Source organism: Macaca mulatta, chromosome 6, assembly GCF_049350105.2.
Source record: "Macaca mulatta isolate MMU2019108-1 chromosome 6, T2T-MMU8v2.0, whole genome shotgun sequence".
In the NCBI taxonomy this organism is placed as follows: Eukaryota; Metazoa; Chordata; class Mammalia; order Primates; family Cercopithecidae; genus Macaca; species Macaca mulatta.
The window spans coordinates 121,989,957-122,011,304 of record NC_133411.1 but is presented as its reverse complement, the minus strand read 5'-3'; the positions used below and the strand labels follow the sequence as shown (position 1 = coordinate 122,011,304).

At 45.8% G+C, this 21,348-nt stretch overlaps 1 protein-coding gene across 3 annotated transcripts in view; it reads left to right on the top strand.

Annotated features, from left to right (window-relative positions):
* Positions 1-21,348, top strand: part of MCC (MCC regulator of WNT signaling pathway) — a 473,566-nt gene that overhangs the window by 416,502 nt on the left and 35,716 nt on the right. For all 3 annotated transcript variants that reach the window (XM_028849659.2, XM_002804475.4, XM_015140595.3), the window contains 6 exons: positions 1,610-1,756; positions 2,729-2,818; positions 3,924-4,072; positions 8,879-9,019; positions 11,581-11,684; positions 15,591-15,774. In XM_028849659.2, coding sequence (XP_028705492.2) covers positions 1,610-1,756; positions 2,729-2,818; positions 3,924-4,072; positions 8,879-9,019; positions 11,581-11,684; positions 15,591-15,774 — 815 coding nt within the window. The remainder of the gene's footprint in view (positions 1-1,609; positions 1,757-2,728; positions 2,819-3,923; positions 4,073-8,878; positions 9,020-11,580; positions 11,685-15,590; positions 15,775-21,348) is intronic.

The following is a 21,348-nucleotide window of genomic DNA, read 5'->3' as shown; positions in this document are numbered from 1 at the left end:
CCTGGGGTAGGGCCCTGGAGTCTGTTTTAACAAGCCCTCTGGGGGATTCTAGTACACTATTTTGTTGAGAAAGCCCTGTCTTAAATTTGCTAGTGCTAACTCTTCCCAGCCCGGCAAAGTCTGGTGCCCATTTGTAAGGACCGTTGGGTGCTGTAGTTAGTTTGCCCTTTCAGGTGGACACTGTACTCTCATGCTGAAACTGTGACCAAGGTTATAGAAGACCAATCTCTAGCAACGCTCTTCAGCTCCTTGGAATACTTCTCTCTTTGGAAGTCACAGAGTTGTAACTATAGAGAAGCAGGATTTGGACGTTCAATTTCTGTGCAGTTAAATGTGCATTTTAAATGTAACTTAGAGGGCCCCATGTTTCTTTTTTTGTATAGAAGGACTATTTAGACATTCCTACCTACTATCCCAGGGAAAATCCATCTGTAGGTAACTTGGGGAAAAGGTGCTGGCTCCATCAGTGTCTCTTCTCTTAGCCTAATCTTTTCCCCAATGCAGACACCTCTTCTAAACCGCACATATTGAATAACTTGCACCTCTTCAAACATAGTATGTCATCCCAGCACCTGTGCGCTCCCCCACTCTCACCCCCCAAGCATACCACCACGAAAGCCATATCCTCACTTGTTCTCCTTTAAGATTGCTCAAGTACCACTGTCTTCGTTCAGCTTTGTCTGGATGACTTCAGCTGGAGTTACATTCTTCCCTTTTTCTGCTTCCCATAACACTTGAGATAGAAATTTATAACACTCAAGTGCACTTGTGTTGAAATCATTCCTCTCTCCTCTGGGCTCTGAGATGAAGATTCCATGAGAGGTGATTTCATCCTGGGTCCTCTGTCTGCAGTCCCCAGCACAGTCAGGCGCTTGGGGCTAAAAGAATAAACATTCCTTAAAGGTAGTTAGCCAGTGCCTGGGCGCAGTGGCTCATGCCGGTAATCCCAGCACTTTGGGAGGCTGAGGTGGTAGAATTGCTTGAGCACAGGAGTTCAAGACCAGCCCTGGCAACATAGCGAGACTCTGTCTTTACAAAGAAATTTAAAAATCAGCCAGGTGTGTTGTGTGCACCTAGTCCCAGCTGCTCAGGAAGCTGAGGCAGGAGGATCCCTTGAGCCCGGGAGATTAAGGCTGCAGTGAGCCATGGTTGCACCACTGCATTCCAGCCTGGGCAACAGAGCAAGACCCTGTCTCAAAAAAAAAAAAAAAAAAAACAAAACAAAACAAAACAAAATGGTCATCCATCCTGGAGGCTTCCAGTGCCTTATATAATATGTGCACCTCATACTTGTGAAGAATAGATGATGGTCTGTGGCAGATTGAGTTAAGAATTTATTGACTCTTGGGCAATTATAAAAACTAGTAATATCATCACTTTGGTTTGTAACTCTACTTTTTGTATTACGTGTGATTTAAGAAACTGATTCGTTTAAAAAAATTATTAGTCCAAAAAAAAGAATATAGTGACTTTTATGTGAACTCAACCATCCTAGCTTTTCAATGGGCTGATCCCTCAATGTAAATGAAAGCCCCACCACCTACCCATCTGGCTGTTTTGCTCTTTAGCCAGGGAAACCACCAACTATGTCTAAGCATTATGATTGCAGGTCAGAGAGCTTCAAACTCGACTACAGAGCGTGCAGGCCACAGGTCCCTCCAGCCCTGGCCGCCTCACTTCCACCAACCGCCCAATTAACCCCAGCACTGGAGAGCTGAGCACGAGCAGCAGCAGCAATGACATTCCCATTGCCAAGGTGAGTTCCTGGGGATGGACCTGATGAGCGGGAACACCTCCTGTTATCTGGAAGCACCAGGCTCATCCTAGCCACTGTACAGGCATGCCCTTAGCTGAGACAGCCCAAGGGGCTTCCCCTGAGACCTTACACAGGCCTTCTATGCAGGAGCTGTAAGGAGAGATAACCCACTAATAGTTTTAAGTCTCTCTCAGCTGCAACCTGGACGCCAGCTCTCATTAATCAGCCAGCTGGAGGATGTCACAGCTGACAAGTCATTATGGAGAGTGAGACGTTTTGTCAAGTGCTCCAGTACTTCACAGTGGACAGAGTTGCTCTCAAAGACTAAGGTTCAGCCCAGTGGGGGACCTTGAGTAATGAACCAATGATCTCCCCACTCACAAGACTGACAGCTCTGCCAGAAAAAAAGAAAAATAGATTATGATGGACAGGCTGTGGCACTGTGAGAAGTAGCCCCACTCATTCGCTGGCACAGCCCCCCAGTACGTATGTTGAGTCTGTCTCAGATGATGAAAATTATGCCTGTTGGCTTGCCTGGTAGCTCTACTAGCCACCACAGTAAGGTTGATTCTTAACTATTAAGTTTAATAAGTTAGGTTAAACCAGTGTTTTCTAACCAGAAGTGAGCTCTTCCTCCAGGGGACATTTGGCAATGTCTAGAGACATTTTTGATGGTCACAATTGGAGTGCTACTGGCATCTTGTGGCTAGAGGCCAGAGATGCTGCTAAATATCCTACAATGCACAGGACAGATCCCCACAAAAAGAATTATCCAAGCCAAAATATCAGCAGTGCTGAAGTTGAAAGGCCCTGGCTTAAGCTGGTGGTAGAAAAATTGGACAAATGAGCTGTTCTTAACAAGTTCTTTAATCATTTAGTTGACATGGCTAAACAGCCCTGTATAAACAGTCCCAACAGTTTATCTGGGGAGTGGTGGGTAGTTTTCTATAATGCTTTGTTTTCTTTTTTAAGATTGCTGAGAGGGTGAAGCTATCAAAGACAAGGTCTGAATCATCATCATCTGATCGGCCAGTCCTGGGCTCAGAAATCAGTAGCATAGGGGTGAGTGTTCACGAGAAGCAAGGCAAGAAAGTACCCGGTAGAGCTACACAGACAATTGATTATAGATGACAGAATAACTTCCCAAGTCTATCTCCAATAAACCAGTTATAATAGTAAATCACACCTGATTTCCTTCCAAAGGATTAAATTACAATGTATGATGATTTCCATCCATATGGTGAATTACTTCTTCAGCTTTAGGGGAGATTTTTTTTCCTTTCCTTGAAACCATTCAGAATGAAATGATTTAGGTCCAGTTCTTGGTGATATAGATGAAAGTCTTGAAGTATCTGTCTTATATCACCCTGCTACCCCAGAGACGAAGAGCTCTAAAAGGACTCTGCCTTTTGCACATCCATCTTGAAAGGGGATGTGCTCTCTACTGAGGAGGAATGTTGTCTTTGAAGCCTAACCCAGTGGTAGAAAAGACCAGAACCTTCAGTTTAGTCCCAGAGTTTTCATTTGTGAAGTCAGGCAACCCCCTGGGACTGTAAGAGCTGATGGATGGTGAAAAGGATTAGTTTCATTTCTTTAAGGGATCTTTTAGGATTGGGGATGAGGCTGAGAGAGCCAGCTATTTGATCCTCAGAGACAGAGCCTTAAAATAGCATTTTAAGGCCCTAATTTAGAATTTTACACTGAGCAAAAATTGCGTGTATTCAGATTCCATGCCAAAGCCAAAATGTAAAAATGAAGGAGTCAGCCCCTCTCCTGGGCTACAGAAACCAAAAACAGTGACCTGGAGTAGCAAGGAATTCAGGATAGGGGAAAGAAATCCTGATTCTGTTCAACATTCAGAATTTTAGGAACTCCAGGAAGGCATGATCTCCCCATCCTGGCTGTCCAGCGCCACGTGCTTGGGGAGGGAGTCATATTTTGATCCTGTTTTCTTTTTTCTTCTACTGCTTTTATAGTATTTATTAGTTAACTTTTCATACTAGGATTCTGTCATACAAACTGAGAACCATTAGGGTAACCATCCTCCCAGTCCCCGATTCTCAAGGAATATCTTGAGAATTAAATTCTTTTGCATACAAAACATGCGTGGCGACCAGCATCTCTGAAGTGACACGTTCCAAAGGGGAATTAATACTTCTTTTTGCAGGTATCCAGCAGTGTGGCAGAACATCTGGCCCACTCACTTCAGGACTGCTCCAACATCCAAGAGATTTTCCAAACACTCTACTCACACGGATCTGCCATCTCAGAAAGCAAGATTAGAGAGTTTGAGGTGGAAACAGAACGGCTAAATAGGTGAGGAGAGATCCTATCGATTTGATCCTGGGGCAGGGAGGAGCTGCTGCTCCTCACTTCTCTTTCCAAAGATCTGTTCAAGGTGGCTTACGTATTGTGACAGAGCAATACTGTCAGGCTGGTGGGTTTGGAAATTCCCACCACCTTGGTCTTCAGAGGAGTGCTCCCAACAGTCTGAGCTGCCATCATGGCTGTGACCTGGGCATTCACATGGGCCTTGTGCTTAGAAAGGTACCATGCTTGCTTCACTGCTCTGCTGTCACCATTTTAAATTCTTAATACTGTTAAACAAGGGACTCCGCTTTTTTAGTTTCACACTGGACCTTGCACATTACATAGTGAGTCCTGGGAGCAGCCCCTACAGAATGGCAGTAGGTCACAGGTGACTGCCAAGCATGCAGGCCTGTGCTGCAGAGAACCACAGAAGGAAGTTCTGGAATGTTGAGTCAGCATCTCAGGGGCACTTGGAGCTACTGGAACCAGCAAAGGCAATCTGGTAGGGCCGTTCCTGACATGGACCAGGCATGCTGGTCTATCTGTCCTTGCCCTTCCTGATGGTTGCCTAATTTTATTTATGCTTTTTGCAAATGTGCTCAGTCTTGGGTCCCTACATCCTATCCTAACTGCCCTACCTAGAGTAATTTTACCGTATACCCCGTTATATGGATTCTTTTCAAGTCTTTCAAAAGAGGTGGTTTCAGTTTGCCCTTTTGCCGGTTGGCAAAGACTCTCTTATGTGTCATGCCAGTGATGAGGGAGTTGCTAACAAAGCAAAGGAGAAGGACTAGGGCCAAACCATGGAAACCACTTGGCCTCAGAATTGGTTCTGCAGTGGCAGAATGGACTGTTGAGTCGCATCTGAGTGTGGTGTGGCTGCCTTGACCTACCAATCTTTAGTGGAAGAGCACTGTAAGAATTTGAAAGGCTTATGAGCTAACCAGGAAGAAATAGGGATACCCTTCCCCATCCACCATTGCTTAATTCCATTCCTCTTGTGTATGGCAAACCAGAATAAATTGAATTATCATGTTAGTCCTCCCTGATTTGAAGCTGTTTAATATAGTTCGTGAGAACGAAGGTAATTGACAATCTAGGTCATTTTAAATCTTGAAATTAAATGGTTTCCTTATTAAATCCAGAATACTTAAGAGTGATAATCCTGATGATTACTTAGTGGCAGTAAAGAAGCCGTCTTCTCACTATCACTGGCCTGGGAGTGCTTAAAAATTGAATCAGATATGCCCTTTGCAATTTAATGAAGTTAGATGCCTTCAGGGGGACCTCGATTTAGTGAGGATCTCCTCTCTACAGATTCTGGGATTTAACAAGTTGGATTTGTGGCTGAACTTGAATAGGGGAGTTGCTTTCTACTCAGTTATATACACCCAGGAGAGACCAAAGAAGGGAGAAATATTTTGCTGGTAGCTCATGTTATTGTGGTGTTTAACAGCTTACAAAGGGCTCTCACAGACAGCCACTTAATCCTCAACCTGTGAGAGTAGAGTAGTCCTGTTTTGCAAATGAGAAAACAAAGACTTTGAAGTCCCAAGTTGAGTGACTTGTCTTAAATCCAGAGCTGTTAAGTAGGTGAGATGGAATTCCAACCCTTACCCATTGACCTCACCTCCATTGTCATCTCTGTGATCCTAGCTGCTGCGGGAACCTGGGGCTTCTTAGAAATAAGCTACCAGTATATCCTGATGTCTGCTATTTTAACTACCTACCTCAAAGTTGGAGGCCTATTACTCTCAAAGTATGTTAGCCTTTAGCTTCATGATTGGCAGGGGAGGGGTGACATCCGTACCCACCAAAATGTTTTCCTTCTCTAACAAATCTGTGTTAAACATCTACTATATGCTAGGCTACGTGGCACGCAAAGCAAAGTAAAACAGATAATAGGGTCCCTGCTCTCATGGAGCTTATATTCTGTTAGGGAAAATAGACCAAGGAGAAAACAAATAAGATGATAAGAAAGATCCAAGAAGGAAATAAATAGGACACCAGCAGAAGCTGAGGGAGGGTTGATTTTTCGATGGGTAGTCAGGGAAGGTGTCTGAAGAGGGGAGGCTTACATTGAGATGGATTACCAAAAAAAAAAAAAAAGCAGCCATATGGCAAACTGATATTCTTATGGCCACTTAACAACCATGAGGCCTGAAAGAGGAGCTGTCCAAAGGCCAATGGAACTGAAATGGAGTAAGGGGAAGAAGCTACACGAGATGAGGTGGCAGAGCAGGGGCTGGCTCAGATGTGGATTTTGATGCCATGGACACATTTTACTCTTTAAGTATAATTGGAAGTCATTAAAGGGTTTTTTAATGTGGAAGAACAAGATCTGATTGACACTATGGAAGCTCACCCGGGTGTGGAAAATGGGAAGGGTGAGATAAGAGTGGAAGCAGCATGATCTTTGCAGTGCACGAGGGTAGCTGTGGCGGGATGGGGCCAGGGGCTTCACGTACGACATATGCGGTGCTGAAAGCAGTGGAAACTGCAGCTGGTTTCCACTTGGATGAGAAAAAGGGATGGTCTCAAAAAAGATTCTCAGAGGTCTAGTGCAGGAGCGTCCAATCTTTTGGCTTCCTGGACCACATTGGAAGAAGAGGAATGTCTCGGGCCGAACATAAATCCACTAATAGTAATGATAGCTGATGAACTGAAAAAAAAATTGCAAAAATATCTCGTGATGTTTTAAGAAAGTTTACAAATTTGTGTTGGCCGCATGCAGCCTACAGGTTGGACAAGCTTGGTCTGGCGTGTAGTGTTGGGTAGATGGTGTTGGCATTTACTGAGATGGAGAAGATAAGGGAGGATGAGGTGCAGGGAAAATCAAGAATCCCACTTTGGAATGTTACATTGGAGGTAGCAATGTGACAGCAAAGGGAAATGTCAGGAAGGCAGCTGGGTATGTGAACCTGGCCCTCACAGGCAGGCTCTGGGCTAGAGAAAGTTGGGAGCCAGTGGATCTTACCTGCCTAATAAAGTCATGGGACTGGAAAGAAATCGCCCCTAGGGTGGGAGTGTCGATAGCAGAGGGGTCCCCGGGACAGCCCCAAGAGAATGCCAAGCCTTCCCAATTTTATAGAGAATGAGCATCTAGCAAAGGCGACTGAGAGGAAGTAGCTGCTAGGGCAGGAAGAAAACCAGCAGAGACCCACCCTGGCTTAAGTGAGGGGAGCTCTTTAAGAAGGGAAGAGTAACAGGTCAGTGAGGTGTTGCCTGAGAAGGGCCCTGAGATGGGCTTGGCCACATGGAGGTCTATGAGTTGGGTAAAGGCTTTATCTAATTAGCAGGGACGGACTATAGACTGGAGCAAGCTGAAAAGTAAATGGCCGGCGCGGTGGCTCAAGCCTGTAATCCCAGCACTTTGGGAGGCCGAGACGGGCGGATCATGAGGTCAGGAGATCGAGACCATCCTGGCTAACACGGTGAAACCCCATCTCTACTAAAAATACAAAAAACTAGCCGGGCGAGGTGGCGGGCGCCTGTAGTCCCAGCTACTCGGGAAGCTGAGGCAGGAGAATGGCGTGAACCCAGGAGGTGGAGCTTGCAGTGAGCTGAGATCCGGCCACTGCACTCCAGCCTGGGCGACAGAGCGAGACTCCGTCTCAAAAAAAAAAAAAAAAGTAAAGTAAATGAGAGAATAGGGACTCTTTTCAAGAAGTCTTAACGTGAACAGGGGCAGAAAAGCATTCTTACAGCACCTTACCTTGAAATGACCTCGGAGTGGCCAGAGCCTGGCAGTGATCTTAGTTCTTCTACACTCACCAAGTATCTTCCATGTTGGCAAATGTCTCCATATTCTGCTCTAAGGCGTGAGTGTAAGATTTTTCCTTGAAGCTGATGGCTTCCAAACCCCTTAACATTTCAAGTCACTTGCAGTTTGTGTGTGTGAAGCTCTTTCTCTTTAAGACTTAGTGGTCAGAGTACTACAAATAGATGTGTCCCATGGAAAATGAATTGTGGCATCAAGAGCATCTGTGCCCTGAGATGGAAAATGGAGAAGCTGAAGGATTATATTATTCATTTGTTTGCTGACTTTGCCACAAACTCATTTGCCCTGAGTCTACAGTTCTGAATCCTGTAAAACTTCAAGTTCCCAATGCTTATCCTAGCACTAGTTAGAGCTGCTAGACTGTGTAACCCGAAAGGAGCTCTGGGTACAGTCCACAGCTCCTGGTCCATTTCCCACTTAAAGGCCGCCGGGGCGGTTCCTATTCACTCACTGATTCATCCTTTGGTTCTCTTTGTAGTTTGTGATTATGAGGACGGGATCTGGTTCAAATCCCAGGGCAAGATACTTAATGTTTCTGGGCCTCCATCTCCTCATCTGAAATGGGAATAACAATACTTAATTGAAAGGGCTGCTGGGAGAATCACTAAAGCAAAGGCTTAACAAATAGCCGTGACTGCTGTGATGCTGCTTTTCATCCCTGCATGTGGAGGGTGACTTATCTAAGCCCACCAGGCGTTCCACATGGTAGGGACCTGGAGGTTGCACAGCTGTCTTCTTTCCTTGGAATATCTCCAGAGCCTAGCACTGTGCCCTGCTCATGCTAGACCTGGAGTGAGCGTGGCAATGGCTTGGGGTCTTATTTTTAACCAGGGGGCTTATTTTTTATTTGTAATTCACACAGAGTTTAGTGATACTTTTATGTAGAGTTGCTTCTTTGACAAAATACTGTGTCAGCTGCTAATCTGACAAGCCCACATCCTAGCATGCTTTTCTGGCCTGAACATAAATGAGACAACTGAAATATTGGCAAATTAATTGTAACCCTTGATTTTTGTTACAACCCTTTGTAGCCGGATTGAGCACCTCAAATCCCAAAATGATCTCCTGACTATAACCCTGGAGGAATGTAAAAGCAATGCCGAGAGGATGAGCATGCTGGTGGGAAAATACGAATCCAACGCCACAGCGCTGAGGCTGGCCTTACAGTACAGGTAGGAAAACAGCACAAGGCACACACTGGGACATTTGGAGCTACTTCAGGGTAGAAATGCATCCAGAGTAACCTGCAGAATAAAAGCAGGAAATAGGCTTCTAGAAGGCATATCTGGCGGTTTGGACCAGCAGATAGCTAAGAGTAATGAATATGATGTTAGTAAACAGGTATATTTCTCCTAGCATATTCCTCTTAAATATTATTTCATTTAGGTACTGTCACTCAAAATATCGATTTTTTTGGTGTGTTACATGTTCATTTGTTCTTGCAGATTTTTATTCATATGTAATTTACATTGCTATAAATCTAGTGCATTCTATTTCTTTGTCATAGTTGTAAAATGTTGCTTTTAATAGCCTGTCTTTATTCTGAACGGCTGTAACCCCTCCATCAAGTTTTTATATTGTTAATTTACTCACTTTTCTAAAGGACATTTAGACTTTTAATATTAAAAATAATTCTATGATGAATAATTTAATGCAGATAAGATCTTCATTCTTTTGAATATTTTCCTCTGGATAAAATCCGGCAGCAGGAACTGTAGGTCAAAGGATATGAATATTTTCCTGGCTCTTCAGGCATGCTGCTGATTTTTTGTCGTGAGAACAAGCCAGTTTAAATAACTACATTTCACTCATTGGTGAGCAAGTTGTAATTTGAATGGACCGCTTTTTTTTTTCTGCCTCATCACTTTGAAATTTATCTGTTTTTAAATTACCGCTTGTTTAAAGCTGCAAAACTATCCCTTATTATTATCATCATAGGTTTCTTTTATTAGCATTACCACTTAAGCATATTTGCCAAGGCCTCAGAGTAGTTGACTGTATCGTACACTTAGCATCCTCTAAAAAGTTTGGTATTGTTTTAAGAAACATTCTTGTTTATTCAAGAAATAATCAAAGCAAAATAAATGGGACCAAAGCTACAAAGCAATCATTCTGGTTTACAAACAGCAAAGCAAGCAGATAACTCATCTGTGATAACCCTTGAAGCTGGCTGCTATCCACCCACAATCTGCCTTTGAGCAGAAAGGTCTTTCTCCACATTAGTACCTGGATAAGGAAGTGTCCTCACATGTCTGGAATATGAACTGCCTTTGAAACTAGGAACTGGAAGCACCTAGGTCTAGCATTTCAGCTGTTTGTCTTAACTGTTAGTAAAGGACAGTGAAAATAAAGGCAATCAAAACAAATTGTTGACTAAATGAGGCAACACATCCCCTGTTCAGCTTGAAGAAGCTAGATGGTTACTTTCTTAAAGAGGAGATGTTCCTACTGCAGGCATGTTATCTGGGCCCCTGAGGATGCTGTGCATATGTTCCACCTCTTGTGTGGACGTGGGCCACGTGGGTCTCAGGCTACAGGAAAGGAACTGTTCTTTGATATTTTACCTTGTTTGCCCAATGAATGATGGGCACAAAGAAGAGTGACTATGTTTCCTCTTCCTAGAAATCCAAACTCAAACTCTTGTCAGAGATTTTGTGAAGGCCTAAGAATGTTTCATGAGACATTTTAAGCACTTCTAGTTTTATGAGAATCTAATAGAACTTTTCTGTGATGATGGAACTGTTCTCTACATGCACTGCCCAATATGGTAACCACTAGCCATGTATGGCTACTGAACATATGAAGTATGGCTACTGCAATGGAGGAATGGACTTTTTCATTTTATTTAACTCAATATGTTTTCAATTTAAATAGCTATTTGTGGCTAGTAGATACTTTATTGAATAGTGCAGGTCTAGGTCAAAACCATCTCCTTGTGGGATGTTATATTAGTTACCTATTGTTGTATGACTAATCACTTACTGCATCACAATTTCAAGGATCAGGAACCTGGGGTGGCTTAGTAGGTGGTTTTGGCTTAGGGTCTCTTGTGAGATTCTGGTCAAGCTGTCAGCCAGGACTGTACCATCTGAGACCTCAGCGGGAGCTTGGAGGATCTGCTCTAAGAAGGCTCTCTCACATGGCTGTTGGCTGGAGGCCTTAGTCATTCCTCCCCATGTGGACCTCTCCATAGGACTGACTGAGAGTCTTCAAGACACGACAGCTGGCCTGCTCCAGGGAGGATGGTCTGAGAGAGAGTGAAGTGAGAGAGAATGACCAAGATGGAAGTCAGGGATTTTTAGTAAGCTATTTTGGAAGTGACCTACTGTCGCTTTGGTCACACAGACCAACCCTGGTACAGTGCGAATGGGGGACAGCACAAGGGTGTGGACACCAGGGTGCGGGCTCAGCGGGACTGCCTGGAGCGGCCTACCACAAGGGAATCACGTGGTCCTTTCAGCTGGTCACTGAAGGGATGACACACTTGCCTCTCCCACCTTTATTGTTTCTGTTGTATTTTTCCAGAACCAAGTTAAAAGTTTAAAAATAAAAAGGCCAAATGAAAGAGCAAGCCACTGGCCTTGACCTGGGAATATTCATGGGTGGTTTCCTTGCCTGTGTGGAGAGTGAGGCCGAGACAGCACCTGAGCTGCCTCCTGTGCAGGAACCTGCGCCACATTGAAGGTGTCCGCTGTTCCCTGCCAGGGCTGAGGCCGCGTGTGCTTTGTTTCAGCGAGCAGTGCATCGAAGCCTATGAACTCCTCCTGGCACTGGCGGAAAGTGAGCAGAGCCTCATCCTGGGGCAGTTCCGAGCGGCGGGCGTGGGGTCCTCCCCTGGTAAGTGTCTCCGGAGTCCCTCTTCCTCCTCTTGTCTCCCTGCCTCCTTTGCTCCTGCCCCTGTCTCGGCGGCTGGCATTGAATCATCTCCTGACAACACAAAATTTGGTTGTCAAGTGTGTTTTTCGTTTTTCCTCATGACTGAGTGGGTAAATTGTTTATGTTGAATGCAGCAAGAACTGGAGTGGAAACAGAATAGCAGACAAGTTAAAACAAACAAGCCTTCTTAGGAGCTGCATTCTCCTGGGTTGACAGTGGGGCCAGATGGAGCTGGGGCCGCATCATCGATGAAAGGGGCTGGCGTGTCCACAGCTGCCTCTCTGATGCCTGTTGTCAAGGCGCATGCTGCTGCCACATGGCCTTCACCTCGTCTCGTTTCATTGGCTGAGCTTCTCCAAATTTATCTCTGAGTAGTAGTTGTTTTTTTGTTTGTTGGTTTTGAGGTGGAGTTTTGCTCTTGTTGTCCAGGCTGGAGTACAGTGGTGCAATCTTGGCTCACTGCAACCTTCACCTCCTGGGTTCAAGCATCCTCCTGCCTCAGCCTCCCGAGTAGCCGGGATTACAGACATATGCCACCACGCCCAGCTAATTTTGTATTTTTAGTAGAGACAGAGTTTCACCATGATGGTCAACCTGGTCTCGAACTCCTGACCTCAGGTGATTCACCTGCCTCAGCCTCCCAAAGTGCTGGGATTACAGGCGTAAGCCACTGCGCCCAGCTTTTGAGTAGTTTTGAAACATGGGTTTCCCCTGCCAGGTCTCCAGGTGTCTTACAAATAAAGAAGAAGTAGTATCACACCCTGCTCGTGTCAGCATCACAGAATGTTCACCCACCTCGCTTTCCTGTGCCTGCCCTTCCCCCAGCCCCGGGGATCCTGTGCCCTGTTGGCCTGACCTGTACCTTGAGATCTGCACTGCCCGCTCACTTCTATCCCTCAATTTTGAGTAAGGTGGAAGGAGTATCTAACTGGGACAGACACAAGCGTGTCATTCTAGGAAGCAGCAGCATTTGCTAAAATGTGGCCAGTGATTGTGGCTCTGAGCCTGCAGTGATGTGAGGACTGTGGCAGAAACAGTGCTAAGAGGAAAGAGAGACCCAAGAAGAAAGGTGGCCATCTCTCCATGCAGAGCTAAGCCCCAGACACCCCCTTAGCCTTCGGAGAGGCAATAGCAAGTAAACAGAAAGCCCAGGTGGCCAGGTCACTCCAGAGCCAAAGATGGGTGGTGTGGGCAGGCCAGGCATTCCCATGTGTGTGGCCAGGCCTCTGTCATGGACCGGCTTTCCGCTGTGAGCTTCCATTAGGACTTGTCCATCCAGGATACACCCTGCAAGGAGGTTACCATCCAGGCACCTTCTGAATGCACCCTCCTGTCCTTCTTCCCCACTCCACCCCTCTTGCCTGGGGGCTCACTTTTGCAATGCACACTCACATGTGTTTCCTCCTTCAGTTTCGATTTGCACAGGAATCTGAAGCAAAACTGAAGGAAGGAAAGTATCCTGGGTATTAATTTCCTGCTTCATATCCAAGTGATCCAACAAAGGAGCACGCCTTCATTTGTATGGAGAGCCATGCTCTGCTCCTCCCTCTGGTTTTTTTTTAATAGTATTACCAGCCCAGCCCAGAAGTAGAAACTCTGCCAGCATTTCCATTAGAAACCTCATTTTTCAGGTCTTTTAACTGAACCATAAAACTTTACTCCTCATATGAAACAGATCCTAAACTGATCTTGGCCTGCTGTCAGGTTTTTTTAAAATTAATATACGTATTAAGAAAAACGATAAATTAAAGGAAAAAAGTCAATCTTTGTATTTCCAGTTGGTATCAGAGGAGTGTCTTAAACCTGTTCAGGCCTCACAAGGTACCTTTCATTAGGCATGTACCTACTCAGTGCAGTTATTTGGTGTAGGAGCTGAAAGAGCTTAACTAAATCTGCCTTTTAAATATTCAACATCAATAATGAAATGCTTTGTATTTACCTAATACTGGGAAGCTCATGTATACATTTATAAGATGAGCCAGTCAGTAATGTCATGCCTGCTTCCAAAGAGCGGTCAGTGGTGAGATATATGTAAAATGTCTTATTCATGGAGAGAAGTGAGACGTAAAGCTTGTCAGAGAAATGACAGGAGGGAGTTCCAGGGATTTTTGGCCTGCGGAATGGGTCCACCCCATTTCCTGCCCATTCTCTGTAGTGCTGAGGGCGGGCTTGATTTTAAGCAGTTCCCCGTTCAGCCTCGCCCTTGCATTCTGCTGACGGCAGCAGCTGGCCCGTCATACGGCCCCATCATGCTGTAGAGCTGCCGCACAGCAAAGCAAGAACTCGTTTGTGACGTGCACCCACAGGGTCTGTGATTGTGGGTCTTTTCTTTGTTTCTTGTTGATGTCACAGGCATTCATTTTGTTCATCCTTTCATTCACAGATGCTTTAAGCCAGTGGTTTTCAAACTGTGCCCTGGGAAGCTGGAGGAGTTTCTCTGGGCCTCGGCAGTGGGGTTGGAGGGTGGGACTCTGAGCGTCTCCCACTTCTGCCCACTTCATCCAATTCCACGTTAATCTTGTTTGTATGTTAGAATAGCATTTTGTTTGGTTTGGCGTAAGATTTCCTTTTAAAATATTTGGAAGAGCGTGGATCTGTGCTGTACAGGTAGCAAACTAGTGATTTGTTCAGCCAGCACAGTTTCTGTTTTGTTTTTTTTAAGACTTTGTTTCTTAGAGCAGTTTTAGGTTCACAGCAAAACTGAGAGGAAGGTACAGAGATTTCCCATATGCCTCCAACCCTCAACATGCACGGCCTCCCCCATTTTCAGCATCCCCCATCAGGGTAGTATATTAGTTACAAGTGATGAACCTACAGTCACACATCATCATCACCCAGAGCCCATAGTATACATCAGGGCTCACTCTTGGTCGTCCTGTACATTGTTGGGTTTGGGCCAATGTATAACAACTTGAGTCCGCCATTATAGTATCATACAGAGTAGTTTCACTGCCCCAAACGTTCTCTGGCTCCACCTATTCATTCCTCCCCCACCCCCATCCCCTGGCAACCATTGTTGTTGCTGTTGTTCTTGTTGTCGTTTTGGAGACAGGGTCTTGCTCTGTTACCAAGGCTGTATTTGAACTCCTAGGTTCGAGCAGTCCTCCCACCTCAGCTCAGGCACCCATGATCTTTTCACTATCTCTATAGTTTTGTCTTTTCCAGCACAGTTTTAAAACACAATAGCAATGTGAATGTTTTGGGCAGGAACTTCACTGCCTGGTCTGTGCGAGTGCCCACGACACCCTGATGTTCTGCACTAGCCCAGTTACCTGGCTCCTGGAGGCATTTGAGTTCATGATTACTAAGCCAAGAGAAGGGTCAGGGGTGCCATCGGTACGTATAATACAGAGCCGATCTAAAGCTCTCATCTGAACCATTAGTTTTGTCTCTCTTGCCCCCACACAGGGCTCTAATCAAAGCTGTAGACATGTGGAAAGATGGCACAGTTTTGCCCCAGTTTCTCCCTCCCTCCTTCACAGGGAAGTGCCAGTGCACAGAGGAATGGCCAAATGGTAGACTTGTGGCTGAATGGGAGGAGAAGCCAGGAGCCTGCATCATTAGAAAAATCAGAGCATGTTAGAGCTGGAAACAGAAATGTGGTGATCCCATTGGCCAACTCCTACATTTGTCCCTGAGGCCAGTGGAACCCAGAGAAAGAGCAGAGAAATAACCTTCCCATGTGCAGCTTCTAAGTGACAGTGCCAGACCCAGAACACAGATCTTCTCTTCGGCTGGGCACTGCTGATGCCCCTCCACAGCGCCACCTCTGCGCTAAGTAACTGAGAGTTAATTATGCACAGTCACTCCCAGGCGTGCCTTGTCCAGGCCTATGTTGATTAATCCATTGGCTTCTCTGCCACATAGGAGACCAGTCGGGGGATGAAAACATCACTCAGATGCTCAAGCGAGCTCATGACTGCCGGAAGACAGCTGAGAACGCTGCCAAGGCCCTGCTTATGAAACTGGATGGCAGCTGTGGAGGAGCCTTTGCCGTGGCCGGCTGCAGCGTGCAGCCCTGGGAGAGCCTCTCCTCCAACAGCCACACCAGGTAATGCTCAGCCTTCTGCCCCGGGGCGGGCGTGTGTCCACCTGGCATCTGTTCACTGGACTTGGTGTGCAGTGACCCAGCTCTTGGGGACTGTGTGGCTTGGGAAAAGGCAGACATAGATTCTGGCTTGCAGCATGCTCCATTCAAAAAGGAGTCAGAAGATCAGGACAGAAGAGCTAGAAAGTGGCCCTCTCGCTTTGCCAATGTGGAACCTGCAGTCGAGAGAGGAGAGATTTGCTGTGGAAAGTGGTAGAGATAGAATGCAAACCTACCTTTCTGTTGGATCCATTTTCTCCTACATTGTTCTGTTCTTCATTTCTTTGTAAGTCGTCATCTCCAGGAAGCACTTGGGGTAGCCGAGACCCGTTTGCTGCAAATGGTCCCTGTGGTCCCGAGGCCCAGCCCAGCCCATCCTAGTTCCAGACATCTCTCTCCCGTCCTCTTGTGCCTCCATCCTCTATAAGCTCTTCTCAGGCAAGAGCCTCTCCTCCCATCTTTTTTGCCTCATGGAATGATGCGGCATTCACAGCATGTGCTTACAGACACTCAGTCATGAACCTGAGGTCAAGTTCACTGTCTGTGAATCTAGGAAATTAAAGTGGGTGCTTGAAAAAGATGAGGAAGAGAGCAGCGAAGACCTTGCTGAGCATAATTTGCTGAAGTCATTTGATTCTTTTGGATGGGAGTGGAGAGTCAGAATGAAACCCTTTCTACTTACCTTCTCATTTCTTGCCACCAAAGCCCTAAAAACTTGAATGCCTTCCCTTTATTTACCAGTCCTCAGTCTAGAAGACACTTTGTTAGAGATTCTTACATAATTGCCAAATAGTGAAAGACTTGGAAGGGTAACTTACCCCGTTTTCACAGGTGAGGAACCCTTGGCTCAGAGATATGTCAGTGACCTGCTCGGTGATAAGAGGGAAACCTGGACAGGAACCCGGGATTTCAGCACCGAGCATATTGCCCTTCCCACATTGGATCTCATGATATAACAAAACAGTGTCTACTTGCAGTCTAAGTGACCAGAACTGCATAAAGATACATTGACTATTGAGAGCCAGAGGAGAAATACTGATGCTTTCTTGGTGCTGGAAAGCAACTGAATATTCCCTCTCTCTTTCCCCGCCGTAGGACCCATCATCTCCCTCAGTGCGTCCATTTACCTGTACTGGCCCACGTGTCCCAGGGGAGGGGACATGCCCAGGAATACGCTCAGCCAGGTGCCCACAAACAACCGGGACTTGAGTCTTCTTTACTTTAGCAACAATTGTCTCATTCAGTGAAGCACAGATTACAATTTTTTTCATAAAACCAGATCCTACTGTGTAAACACAGAAAGCAGATGCTCTTCTTAATGACTCTTCCAGATGTGTGTTATCTATAATTTGTGTGTTTATTTAGTACAGAAATGTAGTTCTCATGTTGTCAGTGATGCTGTATTGTTTCATTAGTGAACATAGGAATTTGCTTGATAGGAAATGTGTGCTGTTTCAGTAGCTTATGTGGTTTGTGCCACAGATCATTTGTTCAAACCTCCCTACCCACAGAAAGAATTTGGGGGTTTTATTCTAAATCAGAGACGAATTTAGAACCAGTCAGGAGTGAGAACAGTTTTATCACCATCTATTTAGCTTTTGAATATTTGTTAGAAGTACTTGAACTTACAGGTTAGCCTTGATTTTGAGACTGTTTTCTTAGAGAAATTTAATTTGGGATCATATGTTTCTGCAGATTGAGATAAATTCAAAACACAGAGTCATTGTTTCCAAGGATAACCTCACCAAAGAATGGTTCTTAAATTAATTTCGGTCTCAGGTAGGTCTTCCCATCAAATACAGAGGGCTTTAGCTCCAATTTCACCCAGTTCTCCTTTAAAAATCACTTTTACCCTCCCGCCCAAATCAGAGCAGCTCTGAGTACAGAAGAACCACACATGGGGCATTCATTTGTCACTCTACATTCTTAGAACCTGATGCAATTAGACTGCTTTATGTTAAACGTGGGTTTAGAATAAAGTCCCAAACCACCAGACTGCTTTCATAATTATGATAATTATAGTAATTTTGTTTGTAAATCTTGCCATTCTGGCTCAAACATTCCCCCATGTCAAGTTTATGAAAATAAAAGGATCTTTCTGAGTTGGAGCTTTATGTGGCCCAGCAAATCCCTTTCCCCCCACTGTAACCACCCAGCTTAAAGAGGTCTAATCAGAGTGTCCATCAGTTGCTCCTCAAGGGTTCAGGAAAGGAACGCTGAGTATTGCACCTCCAGCAGCATTTCTGGCAGCCCATAGGCAGCACCTAACGACAGGAGGGTTAATGGTTATAGAGAGGAGCAGCAGAGGGGTAGTTAACCAGCAAGGAGAATAAAAGTGATAGCCAACCCTCAGTTGACTGTTGGCAGGAGCCCAGGATCAGTGCTATTTCATTTTGAAAAATATAGCCATGGCCTCATCAGAAAGTATAATGGTCTTATGGACAGAGTGACTAGGTTGATTGCCTGGATAGCTTTATCAACATATCATGACAAAGAGGCACAAGGACTAAAGCGTTGGGAAGTGGAAATAGAATCCTTGGACAAGCCCACCCTCTGCAGCAGGCCTCACGGTTCAGCTCCTTCTGTGCAGCGTAGTCATCGCTCTCAGTCCACAAAGGAACTGTCGCCCAGACAGGATTGGCCACAGCAAGTCTGCACTCTCAGAGACTGAAATTGAGTCCCTTGTCTCACTCGGCACCAGATGGGGATCGGGGAGAGCTGTGAGAATGGTGGTTGCAGCCTTGCCGTGAGCCTCTGGGTACTTCCTGGCAGCCAGGGTGCTGCCTGTGTGGCCACTCACTCTGGGATATAATCCCCAAATTGGACTGGATGGCAGCAGAGCTCAAGAGGTGCCCAGCTCTCACTCTTTGAACTAGTCTGGATTAAGATAAAGTTTCATTGGGGCAGAAAAAATGGTCGAGGAGAGTGAAATAATGTCCATTGAAAGGGTGAATGTTTTGAAACAGCCACCTAGTTAGAACAGGCATCAGTAAGCTTCAGGAATGAGAGTCAGACTAGATCTGGCTGAAACAGTCATCTTTACTGAAGAGAGGTGCTTTTCCATCCATGTATCAGGTGAGTCTATCCAAAGTCCTTGGGACAAATGCTTAATGGTGTTAGTGAGCTCTAGAGACTCAGCCCAGACACATCCTTGACATGACAGCATTATGATCAGTCCTCCTCAAATGTCCTCATCACTTACCTTTTAGGTTCTATGAGAACAAGATATAGACATGAAATGCTTTTTATGGTTTTTTTCTAGTGAGCTCTAACTTCTTGATTTCAAAAGAACTGTATGCTTGTTGTAAAACTAAGCAATTAAAATCCTAGCATTGCAAAATGCATGGGATAGTAAAGTTCTCCATTCTGGGACTCTCACTGGAAAGGACATTGGGAACAGTTTGGGGTATATTCCCACAGATTTAACTGCATTTTTTATTCGTTAGGATGCATGGTTGCAAAGAACAGAAATGTGCTCAACTAGCTTAAATGGAAAGGGGTCTTACTGGAAGGATATCAGATCTCACACCCATGAGCTGCATACCCGGGCAGAGGGCTGCCTAAGACAAAGCAGCAGCAGAACTAGGCTTCGGGTCTGGCCTGTGTGGCCCTTGCATGCAGCCTGTGTTCTCTTTCCTGTTCTCGGGGGCAGCCTTTCCCAGGTGACAGACAACCAGCTCACCACCTGCATTTGTACACAAAGCTGGCTGGTCTCCCTGATGTCAAGTGGGAAAGGGACATCTTGCCCAGCCGGGCTCTGATGGCTATCCTGATCCTCTGTGGCCATAGCAGCACGAGGCCAAGGCAGTTTCCACAGGAGCTTGGGGGTGGAGAAGAAAAGGGATAAGTCTCCGCAGAAGAGTTTGGAAGGCGGGTACTTAGTGTACCAAAACACGACATCTTTAAAAACATGACTACATCTCTTTTTCTTTTCTTTTCTTTTCTTTCTTTTTTGAGATGGAGTCTCGCTCTGTCGCCCAGGCTGGAGTGCAGTGGCATGATCTCGGCTCACCGCAACCTTCGTCTCCCAGGTTTAAGTGATTCTCCTGCCTCAGTCTCCCGAGTAGCTGGGATTACAGGCACCCACCACCACACCTGGTTAATTTTTGTATTTTTTTATATGACAGTGAAAGATTGTATTTATTATTTTATTAAAAATAAAAAAGACTGTATTTTTTAGCACAACAGTAAAAGATACAGGCAAGCTGCCAAGGCTTGAGCTTCTGCTTAAAGAAATGGGGCCACTTAGGAATGACTTAAATGCCAAATGTCACCTGGACTGACCCCCCTTGTTTAGATAAATTTCAAATGCTCAGCAAAACAGATGCCCACCCCCAGGGCACTTTCCTTCTAAAAATGAGCTGCTGGGCACTTTGGGAGGCCGAGGCGGACACATCATGAGGTCAGGAGTTTGAGACCACCCTGGCCAACGTAGTGAAACCCTGTCTCTACTAAGAATACAAAAATTAGCCAGGCATGGTGGTGCGTGCCTGTAGTCCCAGCTACTCAGGAGGCTGAGGCAGAAGAATTGCTTGAACCCCGGAGGCGGAGGTTGTGGTGAGCTAAGATCATGCTATTGCCTTCCAGCCGGGGCAACAGAGTGAGACTCCGTCTCAAAAAAAAAGACAAGCTGCTCCTTGATGGAAATCAGATCTCAGCTGGGGCCAAGTAAGATGTTGATGAAAACTTCAAGAAAATGCCATCATGGATTTTTTAAGGCAAAATAAACGAAATGTCCTTCTAGCCTTCTGCCAAGGCAAGCTGAGGAGGCTATGAAAAATGAATTTTTCTTCTAATGAGCAGGCTGGGGAGCTGTCTTGAGGACAGAGCTGGGGCATGGTGGAGAGGGACAGAAGAGAGGATGTTCGACATCAGTAGCTGGTTTGAACAGCATCTCCCATAGTCGACAGCGTAGGTGGAGAGTGGGTCAGCCTGAACCGTCCCAAACCAGCCAGCCCCACATTCCCACCAGACTACAGGCCTGCTGCATATGCTGTGTGCTGGAAGAGCTGCTGGCAATGAACAGATGCAGAGGAAAGCCAGCGTGACGGGAGCTCCAGCAGAGCATCACGGAAAGGAGAAACCCACACATCCTAGACTAGCTCCTCGAGAAGCCAGAGCAAGGCACACACGTGTGGCTAGGGTTTTTGTCATTAGCCTTCCCCCACAGTCACTCTCAGAGAACACAGACAGTCTCCCGTTCTGGAGAGGAATAATGCAGCCACAGAAAGTGATTGATTCCCCCTTGACAACTGAGATCATCCAGCATTCCAAGCCGGGAGAGTTAATGGATGACTTAACCCTTGCCCAGCAGCTAGCAGCAGGCCCTCGGGAGACCGCCAGCGCCTTTGTCTGTGAGGCCAGAGAAAAGGCCAGTGGCTTCCCCTCCCCTACCATTGTCATAATCATATTCTGCAGTGAAACGTTAAGAGCTCAAAGCAGAATTGTAATTAACCTCGCCTGATCTGTTCCCCGCTGCTGTCCTGGGAAGCGGGAGAGGGAAGCCAGAGGGGCTGTGAGGTTTATCTTGAAATTAAA